Genomic DNA, 13,685 nt, shown 5'->3' on the forward strand with positions numbered 1-13,685 from the left:
TTCAATTCAGCAGAAATTCCAAATGGAGGCAGCTCACCAGTTTAGCAGCTCAAGGGAGGAAAGGAGTAGGCTGTCAGCCAAGTTCACTCAGTCCAGTCATGATAGCAACCCTTCGCCATGTCCACTGAGCAGCCCAACATCTTGTGGCTCATCCTCCTCAACGGCTCCTTCTGTTGAGGTCAAAACAGAGGAAAAAACACTACAGAAATCAAAATGCAAGAAGAAGAAAAAACATAATGCAATTACATCAAGTCTTGTAAACATCTCACAGGGTGTGGATGGGGCATACTCAAGTGTTAAAGAGACACAGTCCAACAGCAGCCCAACATCTTGTGGCTCCTCCTCCTCAATGGCTCCTTCTGCTGAGGTCATTGCTCCTTGTGATTTGGTCGGCGTCGCGCAAGAGAACACAGTGGGCTTGAATACAACAATAGAGATGCCCCAAAGTAATAATGAGGAAATTATCATTCAACCTTTCACAGAGAAAAAAACACTACAGAAATCAAAAAGCAATACGAAGAAAAAACATAATGCAATTACATCAAGTCATGTAAACATCTCACAAGGTGTGGATGGGGCATACTCAAGTGTTAAAGAGACACAGTCCGAACCTTGTAGCACCACCTCTAACACAGAAGACCAGGCACCGGCAGGTTTTAACAAGAATCCCAAAGATAAGTCTCAAAATATGAGCAGATCGCGCATTCCCAAAAGGGCAAAATCCAGAGTTGGCAGTCATCAAAATGTTAAATCTGCTAAATCAATGATGGAGTCTGATGAGTTCGTCTGTCCTGCTTTAGATGATTACCTCACAGGTCAAGACATCCTTTACTCTAAACATACTGAGAATGAAAAGTTACTCTTAGAGAAAAAATCATCCGAAAAAGAATGTTCAAACATCACATTTAGGAAGTCCAGGAAACAGAGTCAAGGGAAGCCCTCAATCACTAGAATGACTTCAGTGTTGCCACCTCATGAGAATCCAGGGTTCACAGTTGACAACATTGAAGGAACAGACAGTTTACAAACTGTAGAGTTAGAGGAACCAAATCATCCCACCGGAGGATATGAATCACTATTTAAAACTGAGTCTTCCACAAGGTCACAAGGACATGCCCAGTCAAGGTGCAGGGACACCTTTGTTATATCTGATGAGCAGACCACACCAATTACAGAAAAAACAGAACTCTCGTTAAAAGACAAGGACTCCGATAAGGACTGTGAGATAGAAAAATCCTTGAAAGCAAGAGCCACCAAAGATGGAGGTTCTGTCATGGCAATGCCAAGTTCCTGCAAGCGTCCTCTGGAACAAGAAAGCCTTCAAGTGGACTTGTATGGCGGTGAGAACCAAGACAACATACTGCCTTTGGAAGAATTCTCAACTTCAGGCTATGAGTTTCAAAAGCCTAACAAAGCTCGGAAAGAGGTCTCAAGCAAATCCAGCAGGAAAAAATCACAACGCAGGAATGACTCAATGACACATTCCCAGTCAAGGTGCAGGGACACCTTTGTTATATCTGATGATCAGACCGCACCAATCAGAGAAAAAACAGAACTCTTGTCAAAGGATAGGGACTCCGATAAGGACTGTGAGATAGAAGAATCCTTGAAAGCAAGAACCACCAAAGATGGAGGTTCTGTCACGGCAATGCCGAGTTCTTGCAAGCGTCCTCTGGAACAAGAAAGCCTTCGAGTGGACTTGCATGGCGGTGAGAACCAAGGCAACGTATTGCCATTGGAAGAATTCTCGACTGCAGGTTATGAGTTTCAAAAGCCTAAAAAAGCTCGAAAAGAGGTCTCAAGCAAATCCAGCAGGAAAAAGACACAATGCAGGAATGTCTCAATGACACTTCCAAATCCCAATGATTCTCCTTTATCTTTTGAGTTAGCATTCTTGAATGATCATGATCAACAAGGTGAAGATAATGATGTATTCAAGTCAAGGTCCAGGGTGCTTAGGAATTCTAAACGATGCCGAAAGTTATTCAAAGGGTCTCCACAAGACAAAAGCACCACAAATCTGAGACAGACATTTGTCGTTTCCCAGCCGAAAATGTGTCCTATTAATGACATAACATTGTCGAAAGAGGTGGCTGCGGATTCAAATGAAGTTACAGCAGCTCATCATCAACTGGGTGACCTGATCACTGATGAGATTCCCCCATGGTTGAACTTTTCTGTTGCTGACACTGAGCCAGGCTCTTTAACTTGCACTCCTGAACAACGCGCTTCAAAGGAGCAACAAACGATGGAGACCACCGCGTCGATCATTCCTGTCTCTTCCCCAGGTTAGTCAATGATGAAATGTAGGCAATATGAACTTTTTTTTTTTGCAGTTGATCCTTAGAGCTGAAGCAATCTGTTTCAGGAGGCTGTTCATTCACTTAACATTTTTTTTCAATGAGTAGCCAACTGCAGGGCACACAGAGAAGAACAGCCATTCACACACCCTATCACACCTAAAGACGTCTGAATCAAAAATCTGAATCAAAATATACAATACTCATTGACCTGACATGGGTCGGTATCAGATTTTGACAGTTTGAAAAGCGTGAGCAAGAATTAAAATGATTAAAAAGTCGGTCCATTAATTGTCAATTATGGCCCTTCAAACATTAGCTAAAATAATTGGCCAAATGGCCGATATTTGCAGATTATTTTAAATTTAGCTTCCCTCACCATTTATGGCAGTTGTATACAAGTAGGTGTCATTGGTGTCATTGTTTTTTTTTTTATACATACTGTCCCTGTATTCCATCCATCTATCCACCCATCCCATTTTGGTTGCGGGCATGCCTAGCTTATCCCAGCAATTTTTGGGTAGTAAGTGGGGTACATTCTGAACTTGGTGTCAGTACCTTTAAGTATAAATCATGCAATTTGTTGATAAGGTAAAGATTCCATCGCCCTGTCATTCAAAACAAAGCAAATCTTAATTTTTACGGGCAAAAAGATCAGCAGGGCGTCTCGGTAGCAGACTGGTCAGCACGTCTGCCTCGCGGACCTGGCCTTCCTCTGTGAGGTTTGCATGCTTTCCCCATGCCTGTATGGGTTCTGTGTACTCCGGTTTCCTCCTACATTACAAAAACATGCAAGGTAGGTAGGTGTATAGGACACTCTACATCGCCTTTAGGTGTGATTGGGTGTTTGAACGATTGTTAGTCCCTGTGTTTCCTGCAACTGGCTGGCAACCAGTTCAGGGTGTCTCCCACCCATTGCCAGGAGATGGCTGGGATAGGCACCAGCAAGCCAGTGATGTGTATTGATGCACAGATCTGTATCAATAATTATATTTTATTCTTTATACATTTCTAAGCAAATCAGCCGATTAATTGGCAATAGGTATTTTTATCTTCCAAAAATCAGCATTAGTGTTGGCCTCATTAAATCCATATCAGTGGAGTTCTAATTAAAATTATAGCTCTAAATGTCCCTTTTTGAACTATTTGGGTAAATAGGACTAGCCTTTGCATTTTAATAACCCAATCGAATATCCCATTCAGACCTCCATTTTCTAGAGCCGCCTCTCAGTAGGGTCGCAGGATTACTGGTGCCTATCCCATTTGACTTCGGGCAGTAGGTGGGGGACACCGTGAACTGATTGCCAGCCAACTGCAGGGCACACAGAGAAGAACAGCCATTCACACACCCTATCACACCTAAAGACGTCTGAATCAAAAATCTGAATCAAAATATACAAAATTTGCACAGACTCGCTGCTGCCATGTTTATTTATAATTATACTTCTATTGCACTAGCGATTACACGTAGAACTATAACAACTACCTCATTTGCACACAACTGGGACAACCACAGCCAGAGTTGTCCTGCTTTGTCTCGTACTGTTGGATTGTCCTGTCATATGCTGCTACTTATGTCTTGTCTTGGGGTACTCTTGCCATACCTGTTTTTTTGTATTTAGTTTTTAGTTTTAGTTGTTAGTTTAGCAACACTAGGCAAAGTAGATCAAACATACTGCACTTTACATTACTATAGATAAGTATCTAGCTTTTAGGTTTGTCTCGTCTTGCGCACCTGCACTTTGTTATTGTACATGTAAAACGCAGAGGATAGTGAGAAACGCAATTTCGATTCCTTTGTATGTTAAGCACATGTGAAGAAATTGACAATAAACTTGACTTTGACTTTGATACAATACTTTAATAGGGTCATTCAATGCCAAAATCACCTCCTGGGTTTAATCAAGTCGATTTTGATCTTGTTTATAGTAATAGTGCAACACAAAATCTTAACAATTTCAGTCAATAGGTGTAGGCGTTTGAGAGCTACAGCCCGTCCCGATTTTTTTACTTTTTTGGCAAGAAGGGCCTGGCTGTCTTTTGAACGTTTGATCACGGGACCCTTTATTTTTAAATGAACTCATGTTCTCTAAAACATAAATGCTTCAGACATGTATTTTTTTGTTTGGCAGCAATAACCTGTCAAATTATCCATACACTCAAATATATTTGTGATAGACATGTACACATTGTACATTTAATATGGAGGCCTTATCATCCTGCATGAGATTCTTTTGGTCCAGTTTATGTCTGCTTTGTGTTTATATACGTAATGTCATTTAGTGGCTGTGTGTGAGTGGGTAAATGGTGTCGTGTTTTTCAGCAGGTCAAGTCTTAATGTCAGTGACCAACACCATTGCTAACCCCAATAAAGAGACCCAAGGGAGAAGCAGGAGATGCAGGGGTGTAGTCAGTTACAAGGAGCCATCTCTGCATAAGTGAGTGGCCACTTTTCTTTGAGGTCCATTCTTGGAAAAAGATGAATCAGATGCTCATTTTTTGTTTCTTTTTTTGTGGGGCAGCAAAATACGGCGTGGAGACAAATTCACAGACACCGAGTTCCTAAGCTCTCCAGTTTTTAAAAGCCGCCGAAAGAAGAAGATGACACAAGCGTCCATTAGCAAAGACTGATTTTTACTTTTTACTCTTTTTTTTTTTTTTTCATTTTTGCTTTAATGTGTTTGGCCTCAGTGCATCTTTACAATGTTTCATAAACGTCTTTTCTCGACTACTTTTTTTGTGATGTATGCGTGTTGGTTCGAGGCTGTTTATAAATGATTCAGATCTGCTTGTTCACCTGAGACGCTGTCTATTGTTTCCCATGTGAAGGTCACTACATTCGGTTCGGTCTTTCTGGACACAAACTGCCACACGTAATGTGAAAAACATTCTTTAATTGCTGTGTAAAACTGGTGAGTACAAAGTGTGACTGTTGTTGTGCAGAGGTTGTGGTATTGTTTGTATTGATTCAACACATTTTTTTGTTTTTAGTCTGTTTTGCAGTGTTTTTGCTGCTACTTTGTCTAGACCTAAGAAAAGATTCTGCCAAAATGGAGTCAAAGTACCTGAAAAGAAATGTTGAATTTCTCTTGTGAGTACATATAAGTTTCAAAAAGTAGGTTAAAGAAGTGGATTTTAATGCTTTTGTTTTCCTGATTCTAGAGATGAATACATTGGGAAGAAAATCAGAGAGAATTCTTTTGACCCTTCAGGAAAAGGAGCCTCCACAGTGCTTGATGATTTGGTAAAAAAAAAAATACCTGGAATTTACATTAGCATGTACATCAGCACAAAAGTCAAACAAACCTAATTTGGATCAAGGCTGAATTGTAAATCTTTGCATGAGCCGGTTGGAAAAGGTGCTTTAAACACCGAAGCTGTACTTCGTACTTAGATCATTTCACATTTCATGAATAAAAGTGTAATATGCCCATTGGAGAGTCCAATTTACTCAACTTCATATCCCCAATGAAGTGATAATTGTACAACGCTGTGAGTTGGAATTAATTTAAATCCAAAACAGGTGGTATGTAAAGACACAGGATGGAAATGCGCCAAATGTGAAAGCAGCAATAGTTTTTATAATGCACTATAATGTTCAAGCTCATCCAACCGAACCAAACATCAGACAACCAAAAAAAACAAAACCCAAACCTTTCAAAGCTACCTGGTCCTGTGTAGAAAATTGCTTGCACCTTCGACATAAGAACTGTTTGGGCCATCCTTAACAGCAGCAACTGAATTTAAGCACAGTAAGTCATCAAGGAACTGATGTAACAAAGAAGCCCCAGACAATCAAGAACATCATCGCAATGTGCTGTTAGTTACTCCAGAGATAATGAGATACAAACCTTACAATTATTTTTTTTTTTTTGAGAAGCCTGCATATTCTACAACATGTACACAACGCATGTGTGCGTTTAGTGTCATAACGTTGCACGTACAGAGATGCATGCTTTTTATTGGTCCAACAAGAGATTAATACAATAGAAGCATCCGCTCAGTTTTGTATTTTTTATGCGTTTTTCTGCTATGGATATTTTAGGCTCATTATGATCTCGCCATCAGCGTCGGTGTTTGGTGGCTGGAGGAGGATTCTGGATCGAAAACACAAAAAGAAGTTTTAATGTAAGGCATCTACAGTAGCTATACCATTTCAAATTTTAAAACTTTTAATAGAAACATTATGCCTGCATTGGCAGATTAGAGCAGCTAAAATTATCATGCACTTGACCATATTGAAAGGTTTCTTTACAATATTAGGTCAAATTACATAACGCTTTTTAGTTTTTGCACGCCAGCTCACTCACCAGTTAGCTACCTCACTAGTTTTTTTTTTTTTTTTTTTGTGGTCAGTTTCATACTTGATGTGAAGCAGAAACTCCAGAGACCCAACAAGATGAAAACAAAGCAATGAACTTATTCACACCTACTGATGGCTAGATGTCAAAGATCTTAACAGAGCTGGCACTGCATGATTTAAACTGTTAAAGCAGGGGTGGCCAATCCCAGTCCTCTCGAGCCACAATCAGTCCGTGCAAAGATTTTCCACTCAAAACTCCTTCTTCAAATGATCAAGTCAACAGTAATTTTTGCAGAAGCTGATAACCACCCTACCTATCAGGTGTGTTGGCTCAGAGAAATATCAAAAACAGGCTGGATTGGAGCTCGGATTGGAGCTCTCGAGAGTCCAAATTGGCCACACCTGTCTTAAGGCCTAAAAGCGTCAGACTCTTTTCTATGATGGCCTGTGTCCTGTATGGCTTCCAACTTTGTCTTAGCTACACACCTGATTGAAATGATGAGCTTACCAGTGAGCTGTGCAGGAGCTTCAAAATGATCCTGATCATTTGAGTCGTGTGTTACAAAGAGAAGATTGGACAACATGGACACAGGCTTTTGTTGACTGGGGTTTGAAACATTTAGAGCTTCAAGGGTTTAAAAACGTATTGTCTCATTACATGCATGATCAGTTTTAAAACCTTGTTAATTTGGACCCATTTAGTATCACATCTTCCAGAAACAACATTTTTGAAAAATATGAAAAAATATTAATTACTACGATATGGATTATGCACATTTGTGTGTTAATATAAACAACGCAAAGTATAATATGACAAAGTTGACTTTCACTTTGTCCTCATTTGTCAAAGGGGGCGGCGCCCAATTCCAGGAAACTGCCCAATTTATGGTAATCGCTTGGCACGTGAGGCTATGATCCTGTCATCCTTCGCTGGCATCATCATGGTAAGCAACTATATTTGCATATGCACACTCCATAGCAACGACAGCTGGCACAGAGCCTAATGAGACACCATAAATTCAGTACAAATGCTTTAATCAAACCTTAAGTTATATATCATGTTACATACTGAAGCACAGCAATGTGAAAAGCTCACAATCAAAGATTACTAACACTGTAGAAGACTTCATGTTATAATAACATTCGCACTTTGAGCCACTGACCTCACTTTAGGGCAGCCTGCCAGTGGAGGAAATCCTGACTCTTTATAGCTGTAAACCTGTTGCCTCGTACCCTGACGCGCACTCCAAGGTACTACTACAGCAGCAAATGAACACATACAGTACTTACAGTATACCACCTTGACAATTTTACTGCATGTGTTTTATCCCCAGGCCTCCATTGTTTGTCCATTTACGCTCTCCTCGCATCCACTGGCGATGCTAAGCTCTTACAAGGCTGTTCAACACTGCAGGAAACACAGTGAGTACACAGATGAGTTCTGAATTCAAACAAAATACATAAATGGGTAATGCATCACAGCATATTGACATCCTTCAAATTTCAAATATTGTGTACTAAATAATTGACACGATGTCTTTTCAAAAAAGGGCCTAAAGACTACACATAGTGAAGTACGAGTATACAATACATTGAATGGTAAATGGACTTACATTCATAAAGTCAACTTTTACATTCCAGTTGAGTGGAGCTAGGACTTAGTGTAACTTTTTCAAACAGTGCTTGTCTACTCTCTAAAAACAGGACAAAAATAAACCAATTACCTGTTAAAAAAAAAAAAAAAAAAAATCCCACCCCATATTTAGGCAAATTTGACCCCAGATTTTTGGGTTGTTTTGCACAACACAACTCCAAAAAATGAGTGATTGAGAGAAGAGAGTTGGGTAAAATTGACCCACAAATTGGGTAGGTTTCTTTTTCAACTCATATTTTAATCCATCTACATACAAAATGTATATATTTTTTAAGCTGGTACTTTGTTCCATTGTGGGTAACTGATTTAATAGCCCGCCACATACGCACTCTCCACTCCACAGAAAACTGTTTTCTGACTGACAAAAGAATGTTTTTCTTCTTTTTTTTACCTAAATTGGCTTCTCTTGTTATGTCATCATCAGTTTTTCTACTAAAATACAACACTTACTACATTTTAATAGTTTCAACTTTGGCTTTCAAGGTCAAACCTGAGTTTTATTTAATTTTTTTGTTACCTAATTTTATTCTCCATCTTAGGGGAAAACCGCTTTTTTCCTTCTGCAGATCAAAAGTTGAAAAGATGGCTGTCTGAGAGGGCAAAAGCCGAAGTTCCCAACAGACCAGTCCCAGCTCAATCCCCATTCTCGTCATCCCTCTCTTCCTCCCGCTCATTCTTCAGCGTGAGTAGCACTTTTTGTCAGTCATGTCAGTCTGACCACCACTTGTTGAGATTACTTGATTAGATCATCTCATCTAAATCAGGCGAATAACTTCATATGTAACTAGTGCAAGGTCTGATTTTTCTGAAAGCGTTAGGGTTAGAAAGTTCACAATATCCACCTGATGGCACAGCTCACCTCCACTGTATTTTGACTTCAGGTGGGCGGTGAAGGCGATGAGGAGAGCTGAGACGTCTTCGGTGTCTCTGCATGACTGACAAGGCTTTTCGTTGTACCGTATACATTTAAATACCTACCACAGATCAGGGATGGACAACTGAAACAATGGAGGGGGTCATAATCTTTTAGCAATGCTACCGTGGGTCCTACATGTAATATGACCACACAGGTCAAGTTCTCCTTAGCAAATGCCCAGATGGCCTGGGAGTCACCATGTGGCTGTCGGCCATTGGAGGTTCACTGATGCTGGCCTCATCAGGTGACGAATACAAATTTCTTGTCCTCTGCGGCCCCCTATTGGCTGAAGAGTCCAACTTTCAGCAACCCCGGGCCTTTTGAATATTCAAAACCTTCATAAGAAGGTACCTATTAAATCACACGGCAGCAGTAGCAGCAACATTACAGTTAACTTTTTGGTTACATTACATTACATTTGTTACATTGTAACGCAAAGGGTAAGATCCTTCATTATGAGTATAGTGTTGTGTTCTATGAAGTACATGTCCCAACAGCCCTTGCCATTAAAGGGACAATGTGTAAGATTTAGACCGTTTTTAGAATTTATATTTAATTATTTTAGAATTATTTAAATTATTCCTTTTTAATGAAAAACGGTCTAAATCTTACACATTGTCCCTTTAATGTGCCAGAATCTGCATTGTTTATTGCTTGAAACAAAAGAACAAGGTGGTCCGTTCCACCCACCACAGGTATGTCTATTGTCCTTCGAAGGCAATGCAGCAGGACCCCTGGGGCTGACCAATCAAACAACTCCTAATGGTTTCACTACAAAAATATCAAGAGTAAGAGTAAACAATTTTATAATGAAATACCTGTATGTCTTTTCAGAGGAAGCCAATGAAAAAATTCACCATTCTATATATTGTAGTTTTTGGTCATTATTAGATTGAGAGCTGGTAATAAAACAAACTGCTGCAAAGGATACTGATGGAGCCAAAACACAAAAACGTTTGTAATTTCCTATATATACCACAAGATAGCAGCAAAGCACTCCTTTATTATACAAGGCGCCCACAAGCACCGGGGAACGTGCAAACTCCTTGCAAAGAAGGTGGAACCCAGATTTGAATCCAGCGTCATAACTATGAAGCAGATGTACACCTTTTTTTCCCTTCCTTGAGCCAAAGAATAAAGTTTGAACCGAAGGGGCCTTTGTTCCTTTGTTAATCCTCTTGTATACTAACCACCATGTTCTTGTTGTTTTTATAAGATTGGATGTTCCTTGCAAATATATATATACAACAGGCACGTTGTCCGGTGCATCTCAATTATTTTTTGTAATAATTTCCCCTCGAAAAGACTAAAGATTGCGTTGTATATGTATGCCTGAAATCAACTTTCAACAAATGTTAACTGTTGGGTTTGAAGTGGGCTCGATACCCCACAAATGACCCAAGGAGAGGTGTAAATAACAACACAGGAGTCAGATTAAGTTTTACCACTGCAGTGGGGAGAGCTCGAAAGAGAGCGTGACCATGTCAGCCTTGTTGCTCTTTCTCTCTCTGAGTTTTCGGACTGCAGTCTTTTTATTAAAAACTGTTATTGAGGTGTGGGGGTCTCACATTCCAACCGTCACACAACATGAGCATTGTGCACCGTGGCAGAACTTGCAGATAACTTGTGATTCAGGCCTTGACCTTGATATTGTTTTTAACACACACACACACACACACACACACAGACACACACACATATGAGATAAGGAGGCGCTGTGGTGTCTGAAAAAGTAACAGTTATAGTACATGAAGCAAAGCTGTTGCACTAACGAATAAGCCGGAAAATTAGCAATTAGAATACACGAAGCAAGCTGTTGCACCATTAAATCAGCCAGTTTATCTTACATTAACTTTACACTTTTACAGGTTTTATACAGGTGACAGGTTAGTCTGAAAGAGAAAAAAAAGTGCCAAAAAAAATCAAATCCTTATATTACTACTATAATATAATATATGTAATATATAATGTTCTATAATATAATACTTTTGTGGAGTATTTGGTCCAATCCTTTGATCCTTACATCAAAAGCATTTCACTTCAAAGAGAAAACATTGAAAGAAGACACTAGGGAGCTGAAATTTCATCCAGATGGTGGTAGCACATCAAAGGTCAACATGGCACAAACAACTTAGTTATAACACAACCAGGAGTGTGCCATCCCTGGGCTAAAATACTGCGAGAATCATGTTGAAGAAAATGACCCAAAAATGATCAAAATACTGCACAAGGGTTAAACTAGAAACGTTTTTGGCTGTTGTCTGATGCTGAAAAACAAACATTAAATCAACAAACAATCTGTAACCCAAGCACAATATCTTAAACATTTTCACTTTTAGAAAAAGGTGTAAAACATTGAGCAGATTTTTTTTTCATTGATAAATGACTTTTTTGCTTTGCTTTTGTTTGTTTGCTTTGATTTAGCTACCAATCGTTTTGAGGTGGTTTCTACGAAATGTTCTGTGTATATAGAATTGTAGTTCATCAAGATGGACCAAGCTACTACTTCAACTTACCCAGACTGTTTAAATAAAACAAAAGCGCATATATTTTAGAAACCTCATAGAATCCTTGGCATCCTGTTTATTAACATACGTGATGTTCCTGCAGTGTGCCCAGCGAGTGGCTCTCTGCACTGTTATGCAACACATTAGGCGTGAACAGCGCTTTTCCATATTGTTCCGCTGCTATTGTCCACAGGATGTGTGGATACCATACTAGTCCTTTCCTTTGTCCATCAACGTCGAACCCTGTTAATTATTTATTCTCTTTTTGTGTCAAATACAAATCTATATTTCTCACCCCATGCCATGGTACGACAAAAAGGCGAACATGTGCCAGTACTGTTCATTTATAACTGGCAGAGCATTTGAATAACAATGCTGTGTTTGTGTGGAGGTGCTATATAAAGCCCTGGAAACATGAGAAATCTCTCCAAGAGACACCATGGGCAAGGTAGGCTCCGCACGGCTCGCATCAAACCGCACATGGCTTCTTTGTTGGTCATCACTCCCATCTCCCGACAGATCATCTTCTACGAGGACAAGAACTTCCAGGGTCGCAGCTATGAGTGCAGCAACGACTGCACGGACCTTCACTCCTTCTTTAACCGCTGCAACTCCATCAGGGTGGAGAGCGGCTGCTTCATGATCTATGAGCGAGCCAACTTCATGGGCCACCAGTACTTCATGAGGAGGGGAGACTATCCCGACTATCAGAGATGGATGGGTTTCAGCAGCTGCATCCGCTCATGCAGGATGATTCCCGCAGTAAGGGTCGGAATACTTGTAGTTCTGACTTTCAATCTGTTCGTGAAGCTTAGGCCAATCATTTTGAACTTCGTAGGGCTTGGAGAGTAGACGTGTTGGTTTCGATCTTCATTGTTACAGATTCCGTCTTTAAAAGTTTAGCGTGATCATTCCGGTGTCTGTGAATTGGCCTCTGGTTTCCAAATCTAAAAGCTAGACGTGACATTCCTATGCACACGATTGTCCTTTTCAGTTTTTAAATCGGAGACCACTCATTTCTAAAATTTTGGTTTCGGCCTCTCACGATTCCAATGCGTACAAATCCACCGTTGCTATTTGTACCTAAGAATGAATCATTTCTATGTGGATGAGTCTGCCTCTGCTTTCTAGTTTTCCTAAAACCTTGGCCGTTCATTACAATGTCTATGATTCCATTTGTGGTGTCTCTGCTTAAAGTAAAGAGCAGTCATTCATTCAGTTTCCCTTCTTCCAATGACCATGACCTAAAATTTTGAGCCCTCGCAAACCCAGTTGTCCCTTCTGATGTGATCCCGCAGTACCGAGGCTCGTACAGATTGCGTATCTATGAGAAGCCCGACTTCGGCGGTCACATGATGGAGTTCATGGACGACTGTGCCTGTGTGTCCGACCGCTTCCACCACCGCCATATCTACTCCTGTAACGTCATGAATGGCTACTGGATCTTCTACGAGTACCCCAATTTTCGAGGGCGCCAGTACTTCTTGAGGCCTGGCGAGTTCCGGAGGTACCGCGACTGGTGCGCCACCTGCGCCATTGTCGGCTCCTTCAGGAGGGTCACCGAATTTTAGCCATCAACTGAAAGCCTTGCTGTAAATATCAAACGCATTGTTTATTAAAGATGTCAGATTTTTAACCGGCCTTGTAGTTGATTTCTGCTTGACACGCATTGTGTGTTTGTGAGGATTTTTTCTTCATTTATTTTTTTACAGTCATTGGATATACAACAACTTCTTCAAATCAATCTTTTGTCATTTTTTTTTCCTACATTGTAAATTAAGACTGAAATAATCCAGACAAGGGAGCAATATGTAAGCAATCACTTACTGATTAAAAATATCATTCAAACCAAAAATATGTTTTAGATTTGAGATCATTCAAAGTAGGCACCTTTTAACCGAGACAACAACTTTGCACATCCTGGAATTTTCTCAGTCAAATTTATGATGAGGATGATGCATAATGTGCATAATCAAAAATTAATACTTTGAATTTTCGGACCTCT

General features: G+C 40.1%; 3 protein-coding genes across 3 annotated transcripts in view; all 3 read left to right on the forward strand.

Annotated features, from left to right (window-relative positions):
• LOC148424087 (uncharacterized) overlaps positions 1-5,094 on the forward strand; it is an 11,486-nt gene extending 6,392 nt beyond the window's left edge. The window contains exons 7-9 of the mRNA XM_088415206.1: positions 1-2,288; positions 4,624-4,738; positions 4,823-5,094. The exon at positions 1-2,288 is cut by the window's left edge and continues 25 nt beyond it. Of these exons, the coding sequence (XP_088271332.1) occupies positions 1-2,288; positions 4,624-4,738; positions 4,823-4,931 (2,512 nt within the window). The 3' untranslated portion in view covers positions 4,932-5,094. The remainder of the gene's footprint in view (positions 2,289-4,623; positions 4,739-4,822) is intronic.
• A 152-nt stretch (positions 5,095-5,246) lies between these two features.
• Positions 5,247-9,665, forward strand: LOC148424088 (uncharacterized protein C2orf80-like). The gene is made up of 8 exons (XM_088415208.1): positions 5,247-5,391; positions 5,463-5,544; positions 6,346-6,428; positions 7,454-7,547; positions 7,777-7,854; positions 7,938-8,025; positions 8,824-8,939; positions 9,139-9,665. The coding sequence occupies exons 1-8, from the start codon at positions 5,351-5,353 to the stop codon at positions 9,166-9,168; spliced, it is 612 nt and encodes a 203-aa protein (XP_088271334.1). The 5' UTR covers positions 5,247-5,350; the 3' UTR covers positions 9,169-9,665.
• A 2,320-nt stretch (positions 9,666-11,985) lies between these two features.
• LOC148424089 (gamma-crystallin M2-like) lies at positions 11,986-13,316 on the forward strand. The gene is made up of 3 exons (XM_088414519.1): positions 11,986-12,128; positions 12,200-12,442; positions 12,979-13,316. Exons 1-3 carry the CDS (start codon positions 12,120-12,122, stop codon positions 13,249-13,251), a joined length of 525 nt encoding a protein of 174 aa, XP_088270645.1. The 5' UTR covers positions 11,986-12,119; the 3' UTR covers positions 13,252-13,316.
• Positions 13,317-13,685: the final 369 nt, after the last annotated feature.

This window comes from Hippichthys cyanospilos, chromosome 5, assembly GCF_059441005.1.
Source record: "Hippichthys cyanospilos isolate Australia breed blue-spotted pipefish chromosome 5, RoL_Hcya_1.0, whole genome shotgun sequence".
Lineage (NCBI taxonomy): Eukaryota > Metazoa > Chordata > Actinopteri > Syngnathiformes > Syngnathidae > Hippichthys > Hippichthys cyanospilos.